The sequence below is a fragment of the Mytilus trossulus genome, chromosome 3, assembly GCF_036588685.1.
Source record: "Mytilus trossulus isolate FHL-02 chromosome 3, PNRI_Mtr1.1.1.hap1, whole genome shotgun sequence".
NCBI classification, from domain to species: Eukaryota; Metazoa; Mollusca; class Bivalvia; order Mytilida; family Mytilidae; genus Mytilus; species Mytilus trossulus.
In genome coordinates, this window is record NC_086375.1 from 78,859,021 (window position 1) to 78,884,375 (window position 25,355).

The 25,355-nt window shown below is 31.7% G+C and overlaps 2 protein-coding genes across 2 annotated transcripts in view; one reads left to right on the plus strand and one right to left on the minus strand.

Moving 5' to 3' along the window:
* Positions 1-5,206, minus strand: LOC134712526 (A-kinase anchor protein 14-like). The gene is made up of 5 exons (XM_063574165.1): positions 5,034-5,206; positions 2,848-3,118; positions 2,123-2,302; positions 1,473-1,525; positions 1-462 (listed from the first exon to the last, which is right to left on the minus strand). Exons 2-5 carry the CDS (start codon positions 3,106-3,108, stop codon positions 378-380), a joined length of 579 nt encoding a protein of 192 aa, XP_063430235.1. The 5' UTR covers positions 3,109-3,118; positions 5,034-5,206; the 3' UTR covers positions 1-377.
* LOC134712525 (cell division cycle protein 16 homolog) overlaps positions 5,204-25,355 on the plus strand; it is a 27,451-nt gene continuing 7,299 nt past the window's right edge. Inside the window, exons 1-13 of the mRNA XM_063574164.1 lie at positions 5,204-5,352; positions 8,550-8,604; positions 9,380-9,477; positions 9,793-9,831; positions 10,480-10,596; positions 11,472-11,631; positions 12,189-12,283; positions 13,317-13,450; positions 13,881-13,960; positions 14,591-14,640; positions 15,238-15,308; positions 20,570-20,848; positions 22,523-22,648. Of these exons, the coding sequence (XP_063430234.1) occupies positions 5,248-5,352; positions 8,550-8,604; positions 9,380-9,477; positions 9,793-9,831; positions 10,480-10,596; positions 11,472-11,631; positions 12,189-12,283; positions 13,317-13,450; positions 13,881-13,960; positions 14,591-14,640; positions 15,238-15,308; positions 20,570-20,848; positions 22,523-22,648 (1,409 nt within the window). The 5' untranslated portion in view covers positions 5,204-5,247. The remainder of the gene's footprint in view (positions 5,353-8,549; positions 8,605-9,379; positions 9,478-9,792; positions 9,832-10,479; positions 10,597-11,471; positions 11,632-12,188; positions 12,284-13,316; positions 13,451-13,880; positions 13,961-14,590; positions 14,641-15,237; positions 15,309-20,569; positions 20,849-22,522; positions 22,649-25,355) is intronic.

Sequence of the window (25,355 nt, forward strand, 5' to 3'; positions counted from 1 at the left end):
TTGTTTTTAAAAATAATTTAATAATTAAAATGTCAATAAATATAGTAAATATATCTTCCTTCATGATTGAGTGATATTGGTTTTTCTTTCTAGTTAATACAAACCATTTGCTTCAAAAATTTAAAATATGCTGCATATGCACAAATATAAAAGAATAGCTATAAAAGTCAAATAAAGAAACATTACATCCCAAAATATTTTTGACATGATAAAAAAGAAGATACAAATTATCACAGACATAAGTTTTTTTGTTCTTTACATTTATTTATCTGATCACATGTTAAATTCACATAAGAACTTCCACATCTCCTGACTGGAATGATTTATAATTAGAACAAGAACTTCCACTTCTCCTATGTAACTGGAATTATCTATATTTAGAACTCCACCATCTGCATCATCATCACTTTGTTTTCTATAATATCCTTTAACCATTTCTCTCTAAATCGGGACTGTCCTGGTCTGAAATGTCAAGTTTATGTTATTATTTCTAAATATTCTAAAAATAGAGAAATTAAAAGGCAATTTTCATTTTTAAGGATATAAGACTTATCAGAATTTCGTTTATTAACCCTTCCCTCCATTGAACTATTTTTTTTACATACTCGATTCTCATAGGATTTTTCAATAGAATGCTGAAAATATGCTTTAAAGTATTAATGCACTACGAAAAACAAATATTTCATTAAATAAATTGAGGTTGGATATTCCTATGATATTCCTTTTCATATTGGATACAAATTTGATTAAGTCTACTGCAGACACTTTGTGGTCAAAGTGTTTCAACTGAGTTACTGCACAGGCGTCATTATGGAGTAAAGTGGGTGGAGTCAAAAGGCGTCACTATGGAGGAAAGGGTTAAAGTAATATATTGTAGTGGCAAAGGCTTGCCTGTACAAATTTATCATGTTTTTTGTATAAAGACATCATTTAACAATAATGTGTCCACAGTACAAGGATGCCCCACTTGCACTATTATTTTCTATGTTCAGTGGACCAGGAAAATGGGGTAAACACTCTAATTTTGAGTTAAAATTAGAAAGATCATATTAAACAACATAGCCACATAGGGTTTCAAGTTGATTGAACCTTGACCAAAAATTTTAACATGAAACGACGAACTAACAAACCAATAAACATTATGCGCATTAGTGGGGCATAAAAATCTAATTTGTTAGTTTCATAACAGTTGAAATAAATACATTTCAAGACCATGGCATGGATTCACCTTGTTTATCAATCATTTATGCATTTTATGCAAAGAACATGACTTATACTGATTAGGGTATTTTTCCTCAAAATTTGAATTCCTTTAATTTCTAAAAGCAAATATGTTAGAACAAAATTTTATTACTGGTATTCCGTAGAATTGTGTCTCATGGAAACTTAAAAATATGCTATTTGATATTATCATTTAGAATTCAAGGGCCAAAAAATGGTGGCTTTATCATAACTTTATAATTTATACTTACTTGTGAACTAACTTATGTGTTTCATAAACATAGTATGTATCAACTGGGTAATGCTGAAAAAAAGGAAGATAAATTTTCAATGAGAGAAAATAAAATCTTTCTTAAATTGATGAGGAAAAAAATAAATATAAAACATGCATGATCGAAAGGCAGGAATACAACATTTTTATTTAAATCCAATGTTATTATCATAACTCTAAAATCTCTTCAATTGAATTGGGGTTTTTTCTTGTTGTTTCTGAAAAGTAATGTCAGGTTCAATTTGCTAAAATTCTTTAAATTGAGCCAAGGTAGACATAAAATAACAATGAAACAAAAGCAGGAGAAAAAATATTTGCCATCTGAACATAATAATTTTTTTTATAAGTGTTCTATAAACTGTGTGCATGAACAAATATCTTGACTAAAAGTCAGTCACTGAAAGACAGACACTGTTATGGTGTTTGTTAAATTGGAATTAGCTGAATCTGAATTTCATTTCAATAAGAAAATAACAATTACCTGTTTTTTTCCAGAATTTGAAAACAAAATGAGTTTACATCATGTACATTTTTAACAGACATATATGCATATATTTTATTGTCAATTTATCAAATTATCTCCCTTATAATAACATTTTAGATTAAAATGATTATAGATAGCTATTTTACCTTAGGTTTAATTTTTGATACTACAAATGAAAAATAAACTGAAGCTGTTGCTCTTGGTATTGGTTTTCTTCTTGTTGGTATGCTCCATCGTACTCTGAATCTGTACCGTGAATCAAAATCATATTCTTCTGCTCCCAGAAAGTCTATACAATATAACCAACTGACATCATACTGCCATGTCTACAAAAAACAACCAATAATGTAATACATATCAAAGTGAAAGTTTACATCCAGTTGAACTATACTGTACATGTAGACTAATATTTATCAGAATGTTTTTTGTTATCAAATGTCCCGATTGTTTCTTAATGGATAGATAGAGAAAAGTTATCTGGTTTTATTACTAATTATTAATAGAGGGATGCATTTGCTTATCATACAAATATAAGGGAAATTTAAATAGGAAATAAACCTTCCTGAATTTGATAAAAACCATACTGAGGTCATACTGAAAACTCAATTACAATCAAATTAAATATTTTATTATAGTCTCACCTCTCTATATTAAATTAATATAGAAACAAAACTAAAGCTTCACCTATTGAAGTATTTTCTCTATAGTATAAGTGATCAAATACTTTTTTTTCATTTGTGGTATTACTATATTATTCCAATTCTACTGTCTATCATTTTCATTCAAGGTTCAAAATTACACTAATTATCGGTTGAGGGAATAATTTTATGCCAAAAAAAACAGTTATTCTAAAACCTTTGTTTACATCTACCTTTATATATTCATGCATTTTTTCTTCTGCTTTTGCAACAGAATAATCCCCTATGGTCAGCCATTTAATATTTTCTACAACAAAATTTTCCTCTTTAACAAATGTATTTTCTGGACTTGTTTCAGATTGTTGTACAATTGATTCAAACGTCTTTTCTCTTTCTGTAAGAGCTATTCCAGTCTCTAGTCGTTTAATTGAAGCCTCTATTACATCATCAACCAACTTCTTTGCTTGGTCAGCATATGCTTCTTCAGCAGACATGGTTTATGTGCTAAAGAAAAAAACAAATCAGTGTTATATCCATTCAGTGATACAGCAACTGACTGAGTAACAATGAGTCAAAAATCTTTCAAAGTGCTAGATCAAGATTAAGTTAATATTGGGATCTGAATGAAAGTTTGAAACACAGTCATCTCCTCTTGGTCAAGGTATATGTCAATTCAATTGTCGTGAATAGTCTGATAGATTAAATTAAAGATTTGTATAATGAGAAAAAAAATCAAATCCTTGATTAAATACAATAGCTATTATTCTCTATGTACATGATGTAGTTTATTTACTGGAACCCATAAAGTTCATCATAAATAACCTTATGGCTAACATGGATGTATTTACACCACAAATTTCACGCTGTCAGAGTACAGACAAACATATAAACTAGAAAAGTGTATAAGCATGACAAGAACTAGATGATTTAATTTTAAATGGATTTTGTGTTTCAGAAAATAATAAACTTTTCTGGATTTTGAGATTTTTTTCCCCATTTCCACAGAAAGAGCCAAAATAATTAAACTTGAAAACATATTTGAAATATCTAAGAAAGCTATTTGCTGGTAAAATGTTTGACTAATTATTTGAGCTTCTGTAGATTGGTTTATCATTTTTATGTACATAATTTTATATTTTATCTGCTATGATTCTTTTTTTTTCTACAATTCACTGTCAATGTATAGCACACCACCACTGGATTTTACCTTGATGTAATATATATTTTATCCCTGTTTCTTCCCCTTTTTTTTAATATTTTAATATTACCTGATAAGGGGTGTTCCTTAAAATAGGAAGCTCATACAAAGAATAGAAAAAGATACATGTACTCCTCGATAAGGATTTAATCAACATACATGTATAAATCTTAAAGTGATAGACTAGGGTTTGGGCATAATTACTGGCAAATGTTTCCCTTCTCAATTCTAATGCAACATTAAATTTGATTGGAAAACGTCACCAATTCTCATGACAGTGAATTGATGCTGCGAAAATGTATGCACAAGTGCAAAAGATGTATGGCAGAGTTATAAATTTAATAGATATAAACTAAATTCATTGTGGTTTATCTATTTGTCATGTATGGGGCTAGTGGCAGACCTTATTTCAGTACGATTTAAATATTTAAACCTTTTCATAAGTGGGGGATGTTATCCAACCTATTTTCAATGAGATTTTACCCTTTTTCATAAGTAGGGCTAGTTGGTAAACAAGACTGGGGCGACTTTTAAGATTTTAAAGTGGAGCAAGTTTGTGAAAATGTGGGGCGATTAAGTGTGGGCAATTTGCCAGTGGGATGATTTGTCATGGATTTGATGCAAAAATAACCGTTGAAAGATCCGCTAATACATTGCGGCCACCGAATCCTGAATTGATGCTGTCTGCGCTTAAAATACAACACTGTTATCTCCTAATAGTAATCTATATGCAGGTTTTTACTTAGAAAGCTCTACTTTATTCAATTCAAATCATAAACACGTTTGATGGACCGAGACGACTAAGACCAAACTAGTGAATGGCCGAACTGCTTCATGGCCGAAACGTCTCCTAACGGCAAATAAAATTAACGGTACTAATTTTCTTGCACCAGATGCGCATTTCGACAATACATGTCTCTTCAGTGATGCTCGTGGCCAAAATATTTGAAATCCAAAGCTTATATAAAAGATGAAGAGCTATAATCCAAAAGGTCCAAAAAGTATAGCCAAATCCGTGAAAGAAATCAGAGCTTTGCACGAGGGAGATACATTCCTTAATTTATAACAACATTTACCATTTGGCAACATTTACCATTTCTTGACTTATGACTTTATGCGTTTAAACTGTTTTAAAACCTCAAATACATATAACTTCTATTGGAAAAAAAAACTGATTGGTAGTTTTCATAAATATAATTGTTATGTTTAAATATACACTACCTGGAAATTAAGAGTTTTTCAATCTAAAAGGTTTAAAAATTATTGACTTATTTCACAAAATAGTGTCCTCCATATTGTTTACGTTTCCATGTAAAATCTATAAATATTGACCAATTATTTTGAATCTTTCAAAACAAGAAGTTGTAACTTCCGTTGTATCCTTTAGACGTCTTTTGATTGGATTATTTGACCGGAAGTAAAACAGATAACAAGTATGGCGGGTGATGAAGTGAAAATTGAAACTTCAGAAAAGCAACCTCCAACTTGCAACTATAACCTCCCAAAGCTGAGGGAAAGAGTGAAACAGTATATCGACAAAGTACTGTTGAACATATTCATACGTTTTCATTTTTATATTCGTCATTGGCAGTGATTTCCCCCTATTCACATGATTCAAATACTACAAAATTATGTCTGTTTATGTTTACATCTGGCTCGAGAATTACTATGATATATTACCCAACTTTTTTTGTATAGACGCCTTCTACAACTATATCAAAGAAAAATATACACATTTTTATAAAGTGAAGTTCATAATCATATGAAACACAAAATGTAGGTGTAGAGGTTGGTCTGTACTGTGGCATAAAAAAAAAAACATTTTTGCAAATGGGTTGTAATGAATCTTAATGTATGATGTGTCACATTCACTTCAGAATGATGTTTGAAGTATGACATAATGGTAAACACTTACTCCTGAGCCTTCACTGTGAACTGTTAAATCTACAGGACTGGAGCTCAATTATTGAAAATTTTTAGTTAGATTCTGTTTGCCTGTAGATATGATTATTACAGTCCCCAGTGTGATTTTACAAGCCTGGGCTGCCACTCAGCGTGAAGACTGAGTCTGCTCCACTGACATGATGATCTGTTCCAACCCCAATTCATACCAACTAATTAATTTGAGCCAAATTGCTTGGTCAATTCATTCCTCAATCTTATGGCCTTATGGCACAACTCTTCTCATTGGTGCATATTACGCCCTATGTGTATCTTCCTCCATGTATTTTCCTCCATGTACTTTTTAATTTTGTTATTGCTGTTACGATTGAGGTTGCGGATGTTCAGGTAAGTCGAAACGTCCTGTTTTTGAGATAAAGGCCGAAATGATTTCTAACTTCCGTTTATATTCTTCTGTGTTTTCATGGTCTAGTCTTCCTAGCAGGGTGCATGTGTTAATCTTGCGTATTCCAATTTCCTTTGTAATTTGGTGGTACATTTCTTCTCTATAACTCTCGTAGTTGGGGCACTCTTGTGAGGTAGTGCTGTTGTGTTTCCTTAATTCCACAGCTGCATAAGTCGGTGGTGTCTTGCCCTGTGCGTTGTTTATAATAATTAAGGGTTGTGTAGCCAGTTCTAAGTTGTATAAGGATGCTGAAGATTTTTTGGAAGAAAAGTCAAAGATTGGGGTGTTTTTGACGTTTGGTGTTATATCAAAGAGGTATCTTCCTGTGTCGCTTAGTTCCCATCGTCTTTGCCACTTCAGCATGACACTCTTGTGTGCACCTTGTTTTATGTCTTGAAGGGTAATAATATTGTTTTTTGGCAAGAGTTGTGTTGCTTCTTCTGCTGCTTGCTTTGCCAATAAGTCCGCTTCATCGTTCCCTTGAATATTTGCATGTCCTGGTGTCCATAGGATGCAAATTTCCATCCCCTTAGTTCTTAGGTCTTCGATGTGTTCTTTGATGTCTCGAATCACATCAATATAGGATTTGGGTGCCCAATTTAGTGTGAGGAGTCCTACTGCACTTTGACTGTCAGAGAAGATCTTAAGTGTGGTGATGGTGTTGTGTAGTCTTTCCAGTATACAAAATTCCAGTACCATTACAATTGCTACAAGCTCTGCTAGTAAGATGGATCCTCTTTGAGCGACAGGTCTGTGTAGTCGTATGGCTGGTCTTGAGTCTTCTGTGTATATGATTGCACCAGCTCCACATGGTCCAGGGTTTCCCATGCATGATCCATCAGTGTATGCAGTTGCTTGGTCATTTGCTGTGTTACCTATTAACTCTGTCATGACTGTTATACATAATTTCTTTTGTTCTGATGTTCTTGATTTCGAGCTGCTGAGTCTGTTCCAGTATGATGGTGTTGTTTTTGTCCTTGATGTTTCTCCAAGTCTATAGGTAAATTCCGGCTCTATCAAATTGATGTTAATGCCAGTTTCTTTTTCCATTTCAAATGATTGACAAAGCGCTTTGCCCATTGGTGTTATATGGATGTCATGGCCTATTTCTTCTTGGTAATTTATTAATTGTTGTTTAATAGGTTCTTGTAAGGACTTACATTGGATTTTTGCAATTTCTCTTATAGCAATCTCTTCGATTCTCAGGTCTATTGGTATAACCCCAGCCTCAATTTCTAAAGCTGCTCTGCCTGATGTTGATGGCATATCTAGGCACAGAGTGAGCGCTTTCCTCTGTAGCCTATCCAGTTTTTGGAGGTCTTTTTGTTCAGCAACCTGCCAAGCTGGGCAGCTATATTCCACCACATATCTTATGAGACAAAAGTACAATTGTAATAGTTTTTTGGTATTCATCTTACTGATTTGTCTTACTTCTCGTAATATGGTCAGATTTCTGCTTGCTCTTTTTTCCAGGGTTTCTAGGTGTTTCCCAAACGTCATCTTCTCGTCCAATATTACTCTGAGTAACTTTGGGTTTGAGTTATAATTTAGCTCTTTTCCATTTACTTGGATTGTTTTATCCTCTTTACTGATTTTCTTTTTGGTGAACATGCATACTTTTGTCTTTTCAATGCTGATGTTAACTCTCCATTTTCTGGTCCATTTTATTGCTTTTCCGATGTCATTCCAACTATTAAAAGCACATGGTTTAACCATATGAACTATTACAATTACCTTTTAATGTTTATTTTAGTTCTTTAGACCTACAAAAACATGTTACATAAAATGTACAATAAATTAAAAAAAAAAAATTATTTCTATGATCTATTATGATAGATTTTTTCTTGGCCTGGACACTGATCTAAACAAAAACTTTAATATAAAGAGACATACTCATTGAAAAAAAAAACGGTAACTAAAATTGTTAAGTCCCAGTAATGCAGAAATAATGAACAAAATCAGTTGAACCAAATTACCTGATGTGGAACAAATTGGCTAGGAATTTTTAACTAGCAATTCCACTGAGTCACTTATAGTGTTACCTAAATGTAAAAAAAAAATAGTTAGGAAAGGTAATTTCAAATTCATTTGATTAAACTCAAAGCTATGTCAGATCAAACACTGCACAAACAACATTTTATACTAAGTACATGTAATCCCCCATAAACCTACAATATTTTTTTGTCAAAGAAAAAATAGGGGTTTATTCAAGTTTGATTGAATGCTTGTTTCATAATTAATCAATAGAGAAACTTAGATCTTGTATAAAGAGAGCAAATATCCATCTTTGACACAAGTTTTTGTTGTCAAATAAAAAAAAATTGCTAGAAAAGAAAAGATTTAGTTACATAAATTATTGTCAAGTTCTAGATTTCAATTTATGTTTTCAGCATCATTATGACTCTGCTTTATTTTGGGCTGACAAGATTGTTTCCTTATCAAACGGTAAGGCATTATTCAAGATATTAGAAAATACATGTACATTTGTACATGCAAGTTTTTTTTATTGATATATGAAATTTTTCTCTGTCTGGTATTCTCCAGGTACAGAGGTTCTTATTTATTAATATTGCAAGATGCCACTAGAAAAGTTTCACAAAACAGAAAAAAACACAGGATTCTGGAAAAATTCAATGAATATATATAACAGATACTTAAAGATTTCTAAGCAACATTAGAATACATTTTACAGTCATAGTTTTGTTGATGCTGTGTCTGCCTTCAACATACATGTATATACACTATTTTATTATACATAATTTTATTGTAATTAGCTAAATTCTGCTTTGGTCTTATTTTGTGGTAGTTTTTCTTATCTGATACACTAATTGAGTGAATTTGTTTTTCTCAGATTAGAATGACTTCATGAGCCTACTTTATTTTTTTTTAGTTTTTAATGTATTGTGTATGTTTGTTTATAGTAACAATTTTCTTTTGAACATGTTTTTGCACCATCACAAATTATTTGAATAATTAATATTACCAGCATTATTGATTGATTGTTGCTTGCTTACCATGCAGCATGATGCAGTGACAATGTAAAAAACACTTTAGGATGTATGAACACTATTTTTCATAACTAAAGCAATAAATATTAAGTATAAATGTTTGAATAAACATCCCAATCCACACCTAAAAGATATGATGACTCGTCAATAAAAGTCACACAAACATTTGTGAGGTCTTAAATTTGTCATTTGAAACACATTTTTTATTACAGGCAATGTTGATGATATATACTGGTATGCACAAACATTATACCTGACAGGACAGTATCACAGAGCTTCAAGATTACTCAGGAACAAAAAATTAGATAAGGTATACTTACCATTAACTCATTCCTTTAGGTGATGATAAATATATATAAACTGAAAAATCACAAGTTTGACTTATCATTGAAACTAAGTTAGCTTTTGAGAGTGCCTCACAATAAGACTTATTTGTTCTCAAGCAAGATACACTACCTACAAAAATGTATGCCTTTCAGCATGATATACAATTAAATAGGTTGTATACTATATTAAAGTGATTTTTGGGTGAAATAAGACATTTTTATGAGAAGAATAGATCATTAGGTATGTGTGATAAATTTGAACTTACATTTAATCCTGATATTGACTTTCTTTCTTTCAGACAAATACCTCATGTCGCCATTTAGCAGCCTTATGTCATGTAAGTCTATCTCAATAAACTTTTATTTGCATTAATAATTTGTAAAACGGATTTAAAGGTTTCCTACAGTATATCCTGCAGTACTGTGAAATACATTTCAAGCCATTAAAATGTCATTTTAATTTAATGGTATGCTCCATCTGATTCTCAGAGGGATCATTAATTATAATACATCCAACAGACTCCATCTTAACTTGAAAATATACGTTTGAACAAAGCACTTGTTGATATTGGAATAGAAGGACAAGGTCAGTGCAAATAAACAGACTGAAAAATTTGGAAATGTTTCTTTTTTGACGATACCTTTTGAGTAATAAATGAGATCTTAATAAGTCTTTGGTCAATGTTGGTAGATAGTGTGCCTGGAAGATTTTAACTATCTCTATTGTTTTAGTAAAGAAGCATTTAATAGACCAAAAATTGGACATTTGACATTGTCCACATAGGGTTTAGTATATTTTCAACACCAAAACCAAAAAATGAAGTACCTTACAGTCTTACACTAAAACTATGTTTCTGTACAGCAAGTCCTTCGTTGAAGTCCATACAGATCATAAGTTGTCTTAAGCACCCAAGAATGATGCTTCTTATCGTTATTGTGAAGATTTTATATTATTAGATATGAATTAACTGTTTTGTATATTTCAGTATGAGTGTAAAGAATGGCAGGAAGCATTAAACATACTTGATTTGGTAGAAAACAACAATATGAGACAACTTACACAGAGTTTTAATGAGTCACATTTTGACTTGGTTATGAAAGAGGTAACTTAATTCTCATCCACAATTATATTTTGTTATGTTGACTTAGTTATGAATTATACCAGCAGTCTATTTCATAGTTTTTAGTGTAAAGAATGATTGTACATCATACATACCCAACTTACATTCGATTGAATTATTCTCAATTTATTGGTCAAAGTTTTCTTGAGTTCCTATCTAGACACCATATGTAAAAGGTAGCCTTTATTGGATGTAAAGGATGAAATGTTAGGTGTTCATGTACATGTGACAGGATTCATCTGATCTTGGCCAAATTTATATGGTTCATTGGTCAATTTTAAGTTTTCGTGAATAGATCTATTTCTCAGACACTAAGTAATAAATCAACTATAGTTTGTCTGGCAGGTTTTATCTAAGCTGACATTGTTTTCATGAATCATTACTAATGTAAAGTTTATGTTATACTTGTAGTAAGACCTTGATCTTAAAGATTATCAAAATAAAATTCAATCAAAATCAGTAAAACAGGAAAGACATGTCAGCGTATGCACTGTAATAACAATGATAATTGTAATGATTTTATCGTTCTGATCTTGCCTGAAATTAAATGTGTGTTATTTTTATAGAATGAAGATAATAACATCTGTCTGAACTTTTTAATGTTTCATTTCAATATATAAAAATATTTTTCTTCTACAAATCATGATGTATTGTTTTATGTGTACATTTTATGCTGCCCATCACAGGCCCTTAATTGGAATAATAAATATTCTTATTCTCTTATTCTATGCATTCCTGTTGTTTTATGAATGTTCTTTTTTTGGGGTAAACACTAATAACACATCTGTCAGTTCATTATTATTGTATTAACCTATCTTTTTCTAGAAAAATGTAATCATCTTTTGTATTTTTTTCAGACAGAACATTCAATAAATTTGTTACGAGGGAAGATTTACGAAGCTATGGACAATAGAAACTTAGCTGTAGAATGTTACAGAGAGGCTCTGCGTCAGGATGTATATTGTTTTGAAGCATTTGATTTGCTGGTCAATCATCATATGCTCACAGCTCAAGAAGGTTATTATTAATAGAATACTATTTTATAAGCACTTTTATTACAATAATATTCAGCAACATCATCGCTATTTGACCCTATTTTTGAGTTTTTACCTTAATATTTTTTTAGGAATATTTCAATATAAACAGGCTTTATTGTCAACACATATCAAAGTAAGAAGTAAAGATTTGAATGTGCACCTCAAAATAGATGGATGAAACAGTTCCTGATTTAATTTTATGAACAGTATTACATTGTATTTACAAGGGAAATTGAAGATCCTGTTACTTATGTCAATGGGTTATAAATTTCAGACTTAAACGAAATTTGGAGTTTACCTTTTAGACTTTAGTGCTGTAATTTGATTTTTCGCTAAAATGTCCTCCATTGTGAAAATCACAGACACAGAAGATGTTTCACAAATCTTGCTGAAGAGTAGATATTGAATATAAGTATCTAAGCTGGAACAGAATAATTTAATGATATTGAAAAGAATGTTTAAAAATGTGTGTAGTTTTCTTTCACTGACTTGGTAATGATTAAATTGAATAATAATATTTTAATCTGCATTTTACAGAACGAGAACTAATGGATTCCCTTCCATTATCTTCACAGTGCCCAGAAGACGAAATAGAACTGGTCAGATTTTTATATGAAAACAGATTAAAAAAGGTAATATTATGATGATTGTACATGTTGTAATGAATTTCAAATATATATATAAAAAGAAATTGGGATCGATAAATTAACAACAATTTAAAAACAAGGTCCATTTAAACATTTAAACGTTTAATCCCGCTGCAAATGTTTGCACCTGTCCTAAGTCAGGAATCTGATGTACAGTAGTTGTCGTTTGTTTATGTAATATATACGTGTTTCTCGTTTTGTTTATATAGATTAGACTGTTGGTTTTCCCATTTGAATGGTTTTACACTAGTAATTTTGGGGCCCTTTATAGTTTGTTGTTCGGTGTGAGCCAAGGCTCCATGTTGAAGGCCGTACTTTAACCTATAATGGTTTACTTTTTAAATTGTTACTTGGATGGAGAGTTGTCTCATTGGCACTCACACCACATCTTCCTATATCAAGGTATTAAGGTGATACTACCAAGAGAAAATCTGGTATAAACTGTAATGAGGCAGAGGTCCTACACACTAACCACAAATAAACATCATGAGACCATAAAATACATGTTTACCACAACTTAGACATTAAGAGAACCTGGAACACTCATTTATAATAAACATAACATCTAGAGTTCCAAAAACACTTATTTAACCAAGAAATACATCTAGAAATACTGCTATTCTGATTTACCTCAAAATAGTGATCTGGAGATCAAAATATCCATAGTTGACAAAAACTGGTTCAAATAGAGACAAAAACGAATAACAAGGACAGAGATTCCTTACTTAAACCAGATGTAAAACATTGGTTCATATGGAGGTACGGTTTGCACATAAAATCTGCTACCAATCAACAAGGTGTTTTTTTCTGAATTAGTACTATAACTTATAACCTGATATTTAAATTTTACATTGCTTGATATTGAGATTGAAAAACAAAGGATAGATCAAACTACAAGGAATAAAATATACTGTTAGCAAAAGCAAAAGTAATTCTAGAAGAGTAGGAGAAGTTATGTGATATGGATTTATGAGTTATATGTATGACAGTATGTACTATAGATGTATTGTTTTTTCAGTATAGCAAGCCAAAAGAATTTATATTACCAGATTCATTAAATATTTTGAAAGACAATATGGATGTGATAGTGAATTTATCAGAAAGACATTATTATAACTGTGATTTTAGAGAATGTTTTAAAATAACTTCAAAGTAAGTAGAAATCACACTGCATAGTTAACATCAGAGATACATAAATTGTACATCATTGTGGGTATATATCAATGTGGCAGCAACATAGCAATAAAAAAACCTTTGAGAGGTAAACTTACATTCATTTTAAACACACAGGTTTTAGATCCAAACATTTTATGAGATTCTTTTTATCTGCTTAATCAGTGAAGCTGAGGTTGGAGCTAATTCAAGGGAGAAAAATAATGCAATCCAATTAATCAATGAAAATAAAATATTCTGAAATTTGTGTTATAAGTTGTATTTCTCATATCTTTTGTAATATTTTATGTAAGTCTGTATTTTCAACATCTAAGTAAGTAGACTATTTGTTATTTGCTGTTGCTGATATAAGTTGACATTGTATGATACATAAATACTGTACAAACATTAGTATATCTTTTTTTTCCAGGGTATTACAAAAAGACCCATATAATAGTCAATGTTTACCTTTACATATAGCTGTTTTAGTAGAACTGAAGAAAACAAAAGGTACTTTCAAATCATAAATTATACAGTCTTGGGTCAATAGTGTTTCTATATGACAAATCTCAACATATACTTTTGATAAACTCTAATATTATTATAGATATTTCCATTTCTTGCTACTAATCTTGTAGTGATTTATAAGGACCCAGCGATTCAATAAAAACATCTGATTTAAAATCTATTCAAGATGACAGCAAAAGTGGGGCGATGTGCCATCCAATAAAACAACAACATCTGTCTTATTTGTGTTAATAACATTTTTGTGAATTATCTTCATTAAAAAGCTTTTGATTGTATTGTTTTTTGTAAGACTTTTGAGATGATTCCTGATCCTAATTGTATCAACAATTTAATAAATAAAGGCATACCACATCAAAATATTTTCATAATGGAAAATCACATCATTTGTAGAGCAATCGGAAATATCTTCAAAATATTTGAAAAAAGATGGAAATATCAGGGAAGATTAGTTTGTTGTTACTTAGTGTGTTTAATGTAAGGAATAAACTCTTAATGGCAACAGGTGAAATAAGAAAATTGTGTAAATCCAAAGTGCATGTTAATATAAAAGTACATATTATATATAGAAGAATTGGATAGCTGATATGAATAAGTTTTATTGTTGTATTTCAGAATTATTTTATTTAGCACACAAACTAGTAGACTTGTATCCTAATAAACCAGTAAGTACACTTATATTTAACGTCATTGTGGTACTTCAGAAAATGAAAGAGGTGGTAAGACTGCCAATGAGACAGTTATCACCAAAGTTAGTGCATTTTCTCATGTGCAATTATATCTTTTCACATTTTGTAATGAAACAAGGTACTAATCTCATTGGACTTTTTGACCAAGCACAGATATGTTATATTGTATAGATAGTCACTGTTAAGGAACTACTAGTACTGTCAACACTGTAAAGGAATTACTAGTACTGTCAATGTATTGTGAAACATTCAATTACTATATTTCAAGAAAGAAGAGTCAAATTGACAGTTTACAAAGGATTCTTTTGCTCTGGATATATATATATTGTCAGTATGTTTGCTATTTCATAATACACAATAAAGACCAATTCAAGAGTTTTGGTGTTGTGTAAGATCTGTCTTTTTTAATTTAAAAAAATATATTCTTAACTACTCATCTTTATTATTTTAGGAGTTCATTAATTAGTTTATTATATGACAACATATTATTGATGAAGATAGTATTGATAATATTATTATACATGTACATTGTAAATATTGTTATTTTCATTCACCAAAATGATATGTTTCCAGGTATCATGGTTTGCTGTGGGATGTTATTATTTATTAATAGAGAAAAGTGAACCTGCCAGAAGATATCTGTGGTAAATATTTACATCTTCCATTTTGTCAGATCTCTTTAGTTTTGTGAAAGGTTGGCAAGAGAAATATTAATTTTCTTAAAAGCCATTTACATTAGAGGTCTGCACTTATTCAGATCAGCATTTACACCATTTTGGTAGCCCTGATTTAAACTGCAACACATTTAAAGTCAATTGTTTGTTTAAAAGTTATGTAATTCAAATGTGATATTCTATACACACAAAAAGGTAACATTAGATTTGAACTGAATTTAAAATAAATTAATGTAAACATTTGCATTTAAAGGCAAACTAAGATACTATAGATAGGTATCCAATGATCTAATTTAAGTTTTAGTTATTTCCCTTAGTTACCAATTTGGTGGTTTAAACAGTTGATTAATTTAGGACAGTTCCTTGAAAATATGCACAGAACTCAGGGAAAACACTTTCATAATGGGGTAACCACCTTCAAAGGCAAATTTAGAATCTCAATAAAATTTCCTCTGTACTTTACATCCACCTATAGTAGAGATACCTAAGTACTTTCCCTGGATCCTTTAAAATTGAGAATGGAAATGGGAAATGTATCAAGGAGACCAAAGAGCAGTTAAGAGCTGAAGGCCACTGACTTATGTTATATGGATCAGCTCTTATTTGTATTTAAGAATTGAATGCTTCTTTTTGTAAATTTATTGGGGTGTAAAAGTGTTGACCAAAGTACATTTTGTATGAAGCGCTTCATTCTAAAAATGTACCCATGGTCAACGCTTTTACAACCCTATAAAGTTACAAAAAGAAGAATTCAATACTTATAATTACATTTTTTAGCTAGGATCATGAAAAATCGATTTTTATCCAGTTTTATTTAAATCACCTGAGAACTTTATTCCGGGACCTCATGTTATCATGCATGATAAATGTTATTGTCTCATGCATTTGTTTATGGTCGGAATAACATGTGATGTGCTGTTAGCCAATCAGAATAACGTATTATGATGAAACATACATCTGATGTAATTATAATGAAATACAAACATGCTATACACCCACGTCTGATGACAGATCCTTTCAATGTCATATCAGTGTTCTCCACAGGCTGTTTTAGCGCAGCGATGTTCAGCGCTATTTGAATTCACAGCAGTGGTATTTGGGCAGACTGCGGCGCTATCCAATCAAAAATCAGCGCTATTGTTTTTGAATTTCAAACATCCTGTATTATTTTGTACACATTCCGATCACGTGATCGACTGTTTTGTTTATCCGAGAGATTGAAATTCACCCAACGATGTCAAATATCGAAGGGACCAGTTCAATAAATGATCAAAATGGCGCCATTTGCAAAACTTTTACTGCCAAATTAACCTTTCCTTCCTAGAGTTTTTCGCTTTTAAAAGATACCGAAAGTTATGAAAGGAATAGACTGAGATATTTAATGCATGTCTGAGGTGCTGAAAAGTTCATTTCTAAAAAATATAAGGGAAGTGTTACCCCCTTCTCTGGCAACGTGGTCTCGACCATTGCTTGAACCATTTACGATTATATCATTACTTTTTCGCGTTTTAATACTACCGAACTGTCAAACCTGAATTGTTTGAAGGAGGCAACCCTGTTATCAAGGGATTCATTATAAGCCCGTATATTACGATTACTGGTCCATCCGTGACTCTTTTTCAAATGGATAAGGGAATAAGACAAAACGAAAATTTTGTGTAGATATATATGAAATATCGATATTTGTCAACCAATCATCAATATATATTATTTAAATATTGCTTTAAATTTAATGTAAACAGAGGATGGCTTGGATTAGGAATAGTATTTAATGCTAAAAAGGCCACAAGTGTAAACAGGAAGTTATGTCAGACAGTAAGGGAGATAATTTGGGAGGGAAAGACCTAAAAGAAGTATTGTCAAATCTTGACAAACTTATCTGGTGGCACGTATTCAAATGTTTATAGAATTATCAAACACAACCTCTAAAGGTGGTAATTGCTTCAATTGGCATATATAATGTATTTGATTGGTTATTTACCTTTAAAATAAAAAAATCTTTAAAATATTTTTATACAAATAAATTCAAATATTTTATTGGCACAAACACAATTACAATAATTGGCAAAGGCCCATATTACAGTGCATTACAACAATGAATACAGCATACAGTTACTAGTATTTAAATATGTTATAATTAAGAAGCTAAAATCTCGTTTCTATACATCAGACATATATATATAAGAACTAGTCACTTTCAGGACTTTTAAAGAATTACTATTAATACAACTATTAATATTTAGCTGATTTTCACTACAACATGTAGGAAGTATATTTAATATCTTATTTTTAAAGATAAATCTATAGTTGGAAAAAATTTCACATTTCAGTAAAAAGTGATTTTCATCTTCTACCTCACCTGATTTACATACATTACAAACTCGTTCGTCGGTAGCTATACCTAAATATCGCCCCTTTTCAATAGTAAGATTGTGTGCACTCAATCTAATTTTACACAGAGATGACCTTTCTAATCTATTACTTAGAACATCAACATAAGAACTATGCTGCTTTGAATTATGAAATTGTTGGTAAAATTTTAGTTTTGATGAATCATGAATTTTTGATGATTGATCCTGTGTGCACTGATCAATCACTCGTTGTTTAATACTTGGTATAGGATTTTTTATAGGATTTCTTTCATACATGTTATATTCATAATTCATAATTGGAATATTTTAGCCTTTTTTTAAGCAAATCTTTGATAACATTTGAATATTATTGAAAGGGCAAGTTTATTTCTTCCTTTGAAATACTATACTCATTTTTAGCTCACCTGGCCCGAAGGGCCAAGTGAGCTTTTCTCATCACTTGGCGTCCGTCGTCTGTCGTCGTCCGTCGTCGTCCGTCGTCGTTAACTTTTACAAAAATCTTCTCCTCTGAAACTACTGGGCCAAATCAAACCAAACTTGGCCACAATCATCATTGGGGTATCTAGTTTAAAAAATGTGTGGCGTGACCCGGTCAACCAACCAAGATGGCCGCCACGGCTAAAAATAGAACATAGGGGTAAAATGCAGTTTTTGGCTTATAACTCAAAAACCAAAGCATTTAGAGCAAATCTGACATGGGGTAAAAATGTTTATCAGGTCAAGATCTATCTGCCCTGAAATTTTCAGATGAATCGGTCAATCGGTTGTTGGGTTGCTGCCCCTGAATTGGTAATTTTGAAGAAATTTTGCTGTTTTTGGTTATTATCTTGAATATTATTATAGTTAGAGATAAACTGTAAACAGCAATAATGTTCAGCAAAGTAAGATCTACAAATAAGTCAACATAACCAAAATGGTCAGTTGACCCGTTTAGGAGTTATTGCCCTTTATAGTCAATTTTTAACCATTTTTCGTAAATTAAAGTAATCTTTTACAAAAATCTTCTCCTCTGAAACTACTTGGCCAAATTAATCCAAACTTGGCCACAATCATCTTTGGGGTATCTAGTTTAAAAAATGTGTGGCGTGACCTGGTCAACCAACCAAGATGGCCGCCACCGCTAAAAATAGAACATAGGGGTAAAATGCAGTTTTTCGTTTATAACTCAAAAACCAAAGCATTTTGAGGAAATCTGACAAGGGATAAAAATGTTTATCAGGTCAAGAACTATCTGTCCTGAAATTTTCAGATGAATCGGACAACTGGTTGTTGGGTTGCTGCCCCTGAATTGGTAATTTTGAGGAAATTTTGCTGTTTTTGGTTATTATCTTGAATATTATTATAGATAGAGATAAATTGTAAACAGCAATAATGTTCAGCAAAGTAAGATCTACAAATAAGTCAACATGACCAAAATGGTCAGTTGACCCCTTTAGGAGTTATTGCCCTTTATAGGCAATCTTTAACCATTTTTCATAAATCTAAGTAATCTTTTACAAAATCTCCACTGAAACTACTAGGCCACAATCATCTTTGGGGTATCTAGTTTGAAAAATGTGTCTAATGACCTGGCCATTCAACCAAGATGGCCGCCACGGCTAAAAATAGAACATAGGGGTAAAATGCAGTTTTTTGCTTATAACTATGAAACCAAAGCATCTAGAGCAAATCTGACAAGAAGTTAAATTGTTAATCAAGTCAATATCTATCTGCCCTGAATTTTTCAGATGAATTGGACAACTGGTTGTTGGGTTGCTGCCCTCCAATTGGTAATTTTTAAAGAAATTTTGCCGTTTTTGGTTATCTTGAATACTATTATAGATAGCGATAAACTGTAAACAGCAATAATGTTCAGCAAAGTAAGATCTACAAATAAGTCAACATGACCTAAATGGTCAATTGACCCCTTAAAGAGTTATTGCCCTTTAAAGTCAATTTTTAACAATTTTCATTAATTTGGTAAATTTATGTAAATTTTACCAAATATAGTTCTCTGTTACTAATGGGCAAAGTTCATGATAGATATAATTGTAAGAAGCAAAATCGTTCAGTAAAGTAAGAACTTCAAACACATCACCATCACCAAAATACAATTTTGTCATGAATCCATTTGTGTCCTTTGTTTAATATGCACATAGACCAAGGTGAGCGACACAGGCTCTTTAGAGCCTCTAGTTATTGCAAAGTTGTACTTTGCTAGAAATGTTTATAAAAGTAAATAATACCAATCTTGTCATTGAAAACTTTCTCACAGAAGCTGACAATGACTTTATTGTTGGTCCTACATGTTCTGCAACATCACTTGTTAGTAAAAAGAAATCTTCACATAGGCAGTCTGGTATAGACCCACCATGGAAAAGACTTCTCCTTGGGTTTTACAGACAGATAATAATATGAGGATTATATGAATTTACAATGGAGAAAAAGACTTTTCTTCTATCATGTCTATATCCAGACAATAACATTAGCAAACAAAGGGTAACTTCCATGTGCATGATGAGGACATCATTACAAGAGAAAACATCAATAGCATAATATAGGAAAAACACATAAAAAATCAATTACAAACCAACCACGCGACGCAACAAATGTTACTGAGAATTGTGGAAAATCACGCGCTTACCACAGCGCTACCCAAAATCCTGGGGAGAACACTGCATATGTTAAGACAGTCTTTAAGAAATCAAAATTGTTAAAAAAAAATCTTTTGTTAAGTCTAGTGATCTGTATAACAAGTTCCAACACTTTAGACCTCCAACATGGAAACAAAAGGGAAGTATCTCTTTCTTTAATTGATTCAATCAAAACCTATAGTATTGTAGTATGATTTACATAATTCAATATGATGATATATTTCAGTAAAGCTACGACATTAGACAGAGTGTATGGACCAGCATGGTTAGCGTTTGGACATTCTTTTGCCTCAGATAATGAACATGATCAAGCTATGGCTGCATACTTCACAGCTTCACAGTTAATGAAGGGTTGCCATTTACCTATCTTATACATAGGACTGGAATATGGACTTACAAACAATGCTAAACTAGCAGAAAGATTCTTCAGTCAGGCCCTTAGTATTGCTCCTGAGGATCCATTTGTTTTACATGAGATGGGTGTGATAGCATTTCAGAACCAGGAGTAAGTTGTATGTACATTGGTAAATGACCTGCCATGCTATTGCATATTAAAATTTGTCATAATAAAGCTTTTGATTTAGGACAATAGAGCTTTATATTGAGTAGCACAGGAAATGGTATAAAAGAAGATCTTAAATTTCTATTCAATAGTCCATGAGTAGGAGCACCTACTTAGGTTTTCTGAGCATATCATTTATATCTAGAAAGGTCCACAAAATGTAATCAATCTTGACTACTTTTATGTTCTCCAGTTATGTCCCCTTTATAAATTAAAAATTGTAAAATCTACTGTTGTACACTCATTCTTTAATTTGCCTCAAGCAATTGTTATGAAACTTATACACACTGATTATTATCACCAAACTGAGATCAAGTGTTAATTTGGAAGGTTTCACTTTCACAAGTTATGTCGTTTTGAAAATAGAAAATCAATGAACTTGATGTATATTTACAAGTGAGGGCATCTGAGTTCCATGGACACAATTCTTTTATTTAGATAGAAGGTCCATTGACTGCTATTTCATGCATATTCAGGACAAGAATAAATGGAAACAATTTATATAAAAAAAATATCTACAAGAAATAGAATTGTACATTTACTGAATCTGTTTAACATTAAACTACATCACATCACAGTAATTCATACATAAAAGTTGGTCATAGTAATATATTATAGATCTTAGTTACAGTAGCCCTGCTAATAGATGGACATACCTGTCAACTGACCCGTATTCTGCGGGTGTGACCCGAGATTTTCACAATTCTGAGGGATCACCCAGGACACCCGCCGATTATTAAAATAACCCGGGAATTCCGAAAATGACCCGATTTCACCCGGGTTTTTTTAGCCTTGAGATTGATTTCATAAGTAATATTCCTTTGAAATACCGGCAAATTCGTAATTCTTCCATGATCAGGAAGTTCATCTAGCTATGTAAACTGTCAAATTAAGTGACCCATTAAGTGCATGGCTTCATTTGACAGCTATGGTGTCAAACACATCGTTAACTAACACCAATTACCTTAGCTTTAGGTCGTAAATAAATTGCACTATAAACATAAACAAACATATTTCAACTAGTTACTTCCCCTTATTTGTCACTATTCAAAATTATTCCTTATATTTACGTTTTATGGGTGAAAGAGATTTAATAATTTAAAAATATAAAATTCAAATACATATTGTAAAATAACTTTTCAATATTTTTATACCTTTATACAATATTTAAAAAAAGTTGAAAATTATTTTTTACATTTAGACTTCCTTTAACTGTATTACTATATTTTATCATAGTCTAATTTCCAATACATTTGATGAAATATAAATTCTTCCCATATTATATGATTGTAGAAGCTACATAGCTAGTAGGCACAAAAATTCTAACATCACTCTAAAATATCTTTTAAAGTGCAGTGAAATGATAATCAAAAAGATAATAAATGACTGAACCTAATGAACATTTATTGATGTTTTGGTATCTTTGATATTCATTGTAAGAAAATGTACCATAAATACTGAAATTCAGTTCGAAAAAGTTTGTACGCGTTATGACCTGAGATTTGATTCTTCAATGCAATTTTCATCGTCACAGGTTGACAGGTATGGATGGATATACAAGTGTGTTCCATTGAATCCATAGGTCAGTGTTATAATTTTGTTATTTGTACTTTTTAGCTACGTTGCAGCAGAGAGATACTTTAAAGAAGCATTACAGAAAGTGCAGTGTGTTGGTGAACAAGTGTTAGTTGAGAAATGGGAACCTTTACTTAATAACTTAGGTCATACTTGTAGAAAACTCCAGTAAGTTGGTAGTGAAATGATAACCTTTACTTAATAATTTAGGTCATACGTGTAGAAAACTGCAGTAAGTTGGTTAAGGAATGGGAACCTTTACTTAATAAATTGGGTCATACCTGTAGAAAACTCCAGTAAGTTGGTAGAGTAATGGGAACCTTTACTTAATAACTTAGGTCATACGTGTAGAAAACTCCAGTAAGTTGGTAGAGAAATGGGAACCTTTACTTAATAACTTAGGTCATATGTGTAGAAAACTCCAGTAAGTAAGTTGGTAGAGAAATGGGAACCTTTACTTAATAACTTAGGTCATACGTGTAGAAAACTGCAGTAAGTTGGTAGAGAAATGGGAACCTTTACTTAATAACTTAGGTCATATGTGTAGAAAACTCCAGTAAGTTGGTAGAGAAATGGGAACCTTTACTTAATAACTTGGGTTATTCCTGTAGAAAACTCCAGTAAGGTGGTAGAGTAATAGGAAACTTTACTTAATAACTTGGGTCATACCTGTAGAAAATTCCAGTAAGTTGGTAGAGTGTAATACTGTCAACTCTAATTGTCCCACTGAAGTCTTGCAGGGGAAATACAAATTATGAGCATCTGTCTGTTTGCCCATTCTTGTAATCACTCTCACATGTACAAATCTTGCCAGATAAAATATAGCAGTTTTACAAAATTGTTTAAATGCTAACTTTTAGTTATTTGTTGGAAGGTATAATGCCTCTGCTACATAAGTATAGGCTGTTTTTGGCAGTACAATGTACATATATAGGGTACTTGCATCAATAAGTCATGCTAAATTACTGCTTTTTAGTTAAATTTTAGACGGATTCCGTCTTAAATGAAATTTGCAGCATTCGAGTTCATTCTTGATATTGAAATGAAAGTTGTGTTTAATGATAATACATAACATATATAAAGGTCAAGGATGAACACTATTTTTGACAAAAACCATATGAAAAGTGACAGTTTTTGGCATATTTGATAGATTTTTCATATTAGCTAGAATCAGAGCGTTTTTAACGAGTGAATCAGTTAAAATCTTCCACAAAAAATAATTGAATCAATTGAAATAGATATTTAAGTGTTTAAAAAGTGTCGAAAATCTTTTGTCAGATGAACTTGAAATTTGAGGCCAAACAGGCTCTTTCCGGACATACTCCTTAATGACCTATTTTCTGTAAAACTATCTTTTCTCATCACTTGGCTTATAACTCAAAAATCAAAGCATATAGAGCAAATCTGACATGGGGGTAAAATTGTTTATCAGGTCAAGATCTATCTGCCCTGAAATTTTCGGATGAATCTGACAACCTGTTGTTGGGTTGCTGCCCCTGAATTGGTAATTTTAGGGAAATTTTCCTGTTTTTGGTTATTATCTTGAATATTATTATAGATAGAGATAAACTGTAAGCAGCAATAATGTTCAGCAGAGTAAGATTTACAAATAAGTCAACATGACCAAAATGGTCAGTTGACCCATTTAGGAGTTATTGCCCTTTATAGTCAATTTTTAACCATTTTTCGTAAATCTTAGTTATCTTTTACAACAATCTTCTCTGAAACTACTGGGCCAAATTAAACCAGACTTGACTACAATCATCATTGGGGTATCTAGTTTAAAAAATGTGTGGCGTGACCCAGCCAACCAACTTAGATGGCCGCCATGGCTAAAAATAGAACATAGGAGTAAAATGCAGTTTTTGGCTTATAACTCAAAAACCAAAGCATTGAGAGAAAATCTGTCTGGAGTTAAATTGTTTATCAGGTCAAGATCTATCTGCCCTGAAACTTTCAGAAGAATCCGACAACCTGTTGTTGGGTTGCTGCACCTGAATTGGTAATTTTAGGAAAATTTTGCTGTTTTTATACGACCGCAAATTTTGAAAAAAATTTCGTCGTATATTGCTATCACGTTGGCGTCGTCGTCTGCGTCGTCGTCGTCGTCCGAATACTTTTAGTTTTCGCACTCTAACTTTAGTAAAAGTGAATAGAAATCTATGAAATTTTAACACAAGGTTTATGACCACAAAAGGAAGGTTGGTATTGATTTTGGGAGTTTTGGTCCCAACATTTTAGGAAGTAGGGGCCAAAAAGGGCCCAAATAAGCATTTTCTTGGTATTCACGCTATAACTTTAGTTTAAGTTAATAGAAATCTATGAAATTTTGACACAAGGTTTATGACCACAAAAGAAAGGTTGGGATTGATTTTGGGAGTTTTGGTTTCAACAGTTTAGGAATTAGGGGCCAAAAAAGGGCCCAAATAAGCATTATTCTTGGTTTTCGCACAATAACTTTAGTTTAAGTTAATAGAAATCAATGAAATTTAAACACAATGTTTATGACCACAAAAGGAAGGTTGGTATTGATTTTGGGAGTTTAGGTCCCAACAGTTTAGGAATTAGGGGCCAAAAAGGGACCCAAATAAGCATTTTTCTTGATTTTCGCACAATAACTTTAGTATAAGTAAATAGAAATCTATGAAATTTAAACACAAGGTTTATGACCATAAAAGGAAGGTTGGTATTGATTTTGGGAGTTTTGTTCCTAACAGTTTAGGAAAAAGGGGCCCAAAGGGTCCAAAATTAAACTTTGTTTGATTTCATCAAGAATTGAATAATTGGGGTTCTTTGATATGCGGAATATAACTGTGTATGTAGATTCTTAATTTTTGGTCCCATTTTCAAATTGGTCTACATTAAGGTCCAAAGG

What these genes read in the sequence shown, in the direction of transcription:
- LOC134712526 (XM_063574165.1), bottom strand. Translation starts at nt 3,108, where the DNA reads ATGTCTGCTGAAGAAGCATATGCTGACCAAGCAAAGAAGTTGGTTGAT. An exon ending in AAATGCATGAATATATAAAG is followed by an intron (nt 2,303 to 2,847) that starts GTAGATGTAAAC and finishes TGTTTTTTGTAG; the next exon opens with ACATGGCAGTATGATGTCAG. An exon ending in TATCAAAAATTAAACCTAAG is followed by an intron (nt 1,526 to 2,122) that starts GTAAAATAGCTA and finishes CCTTTTTTTCAG; the next exon opens with CATTACCCAGTTGATACATA.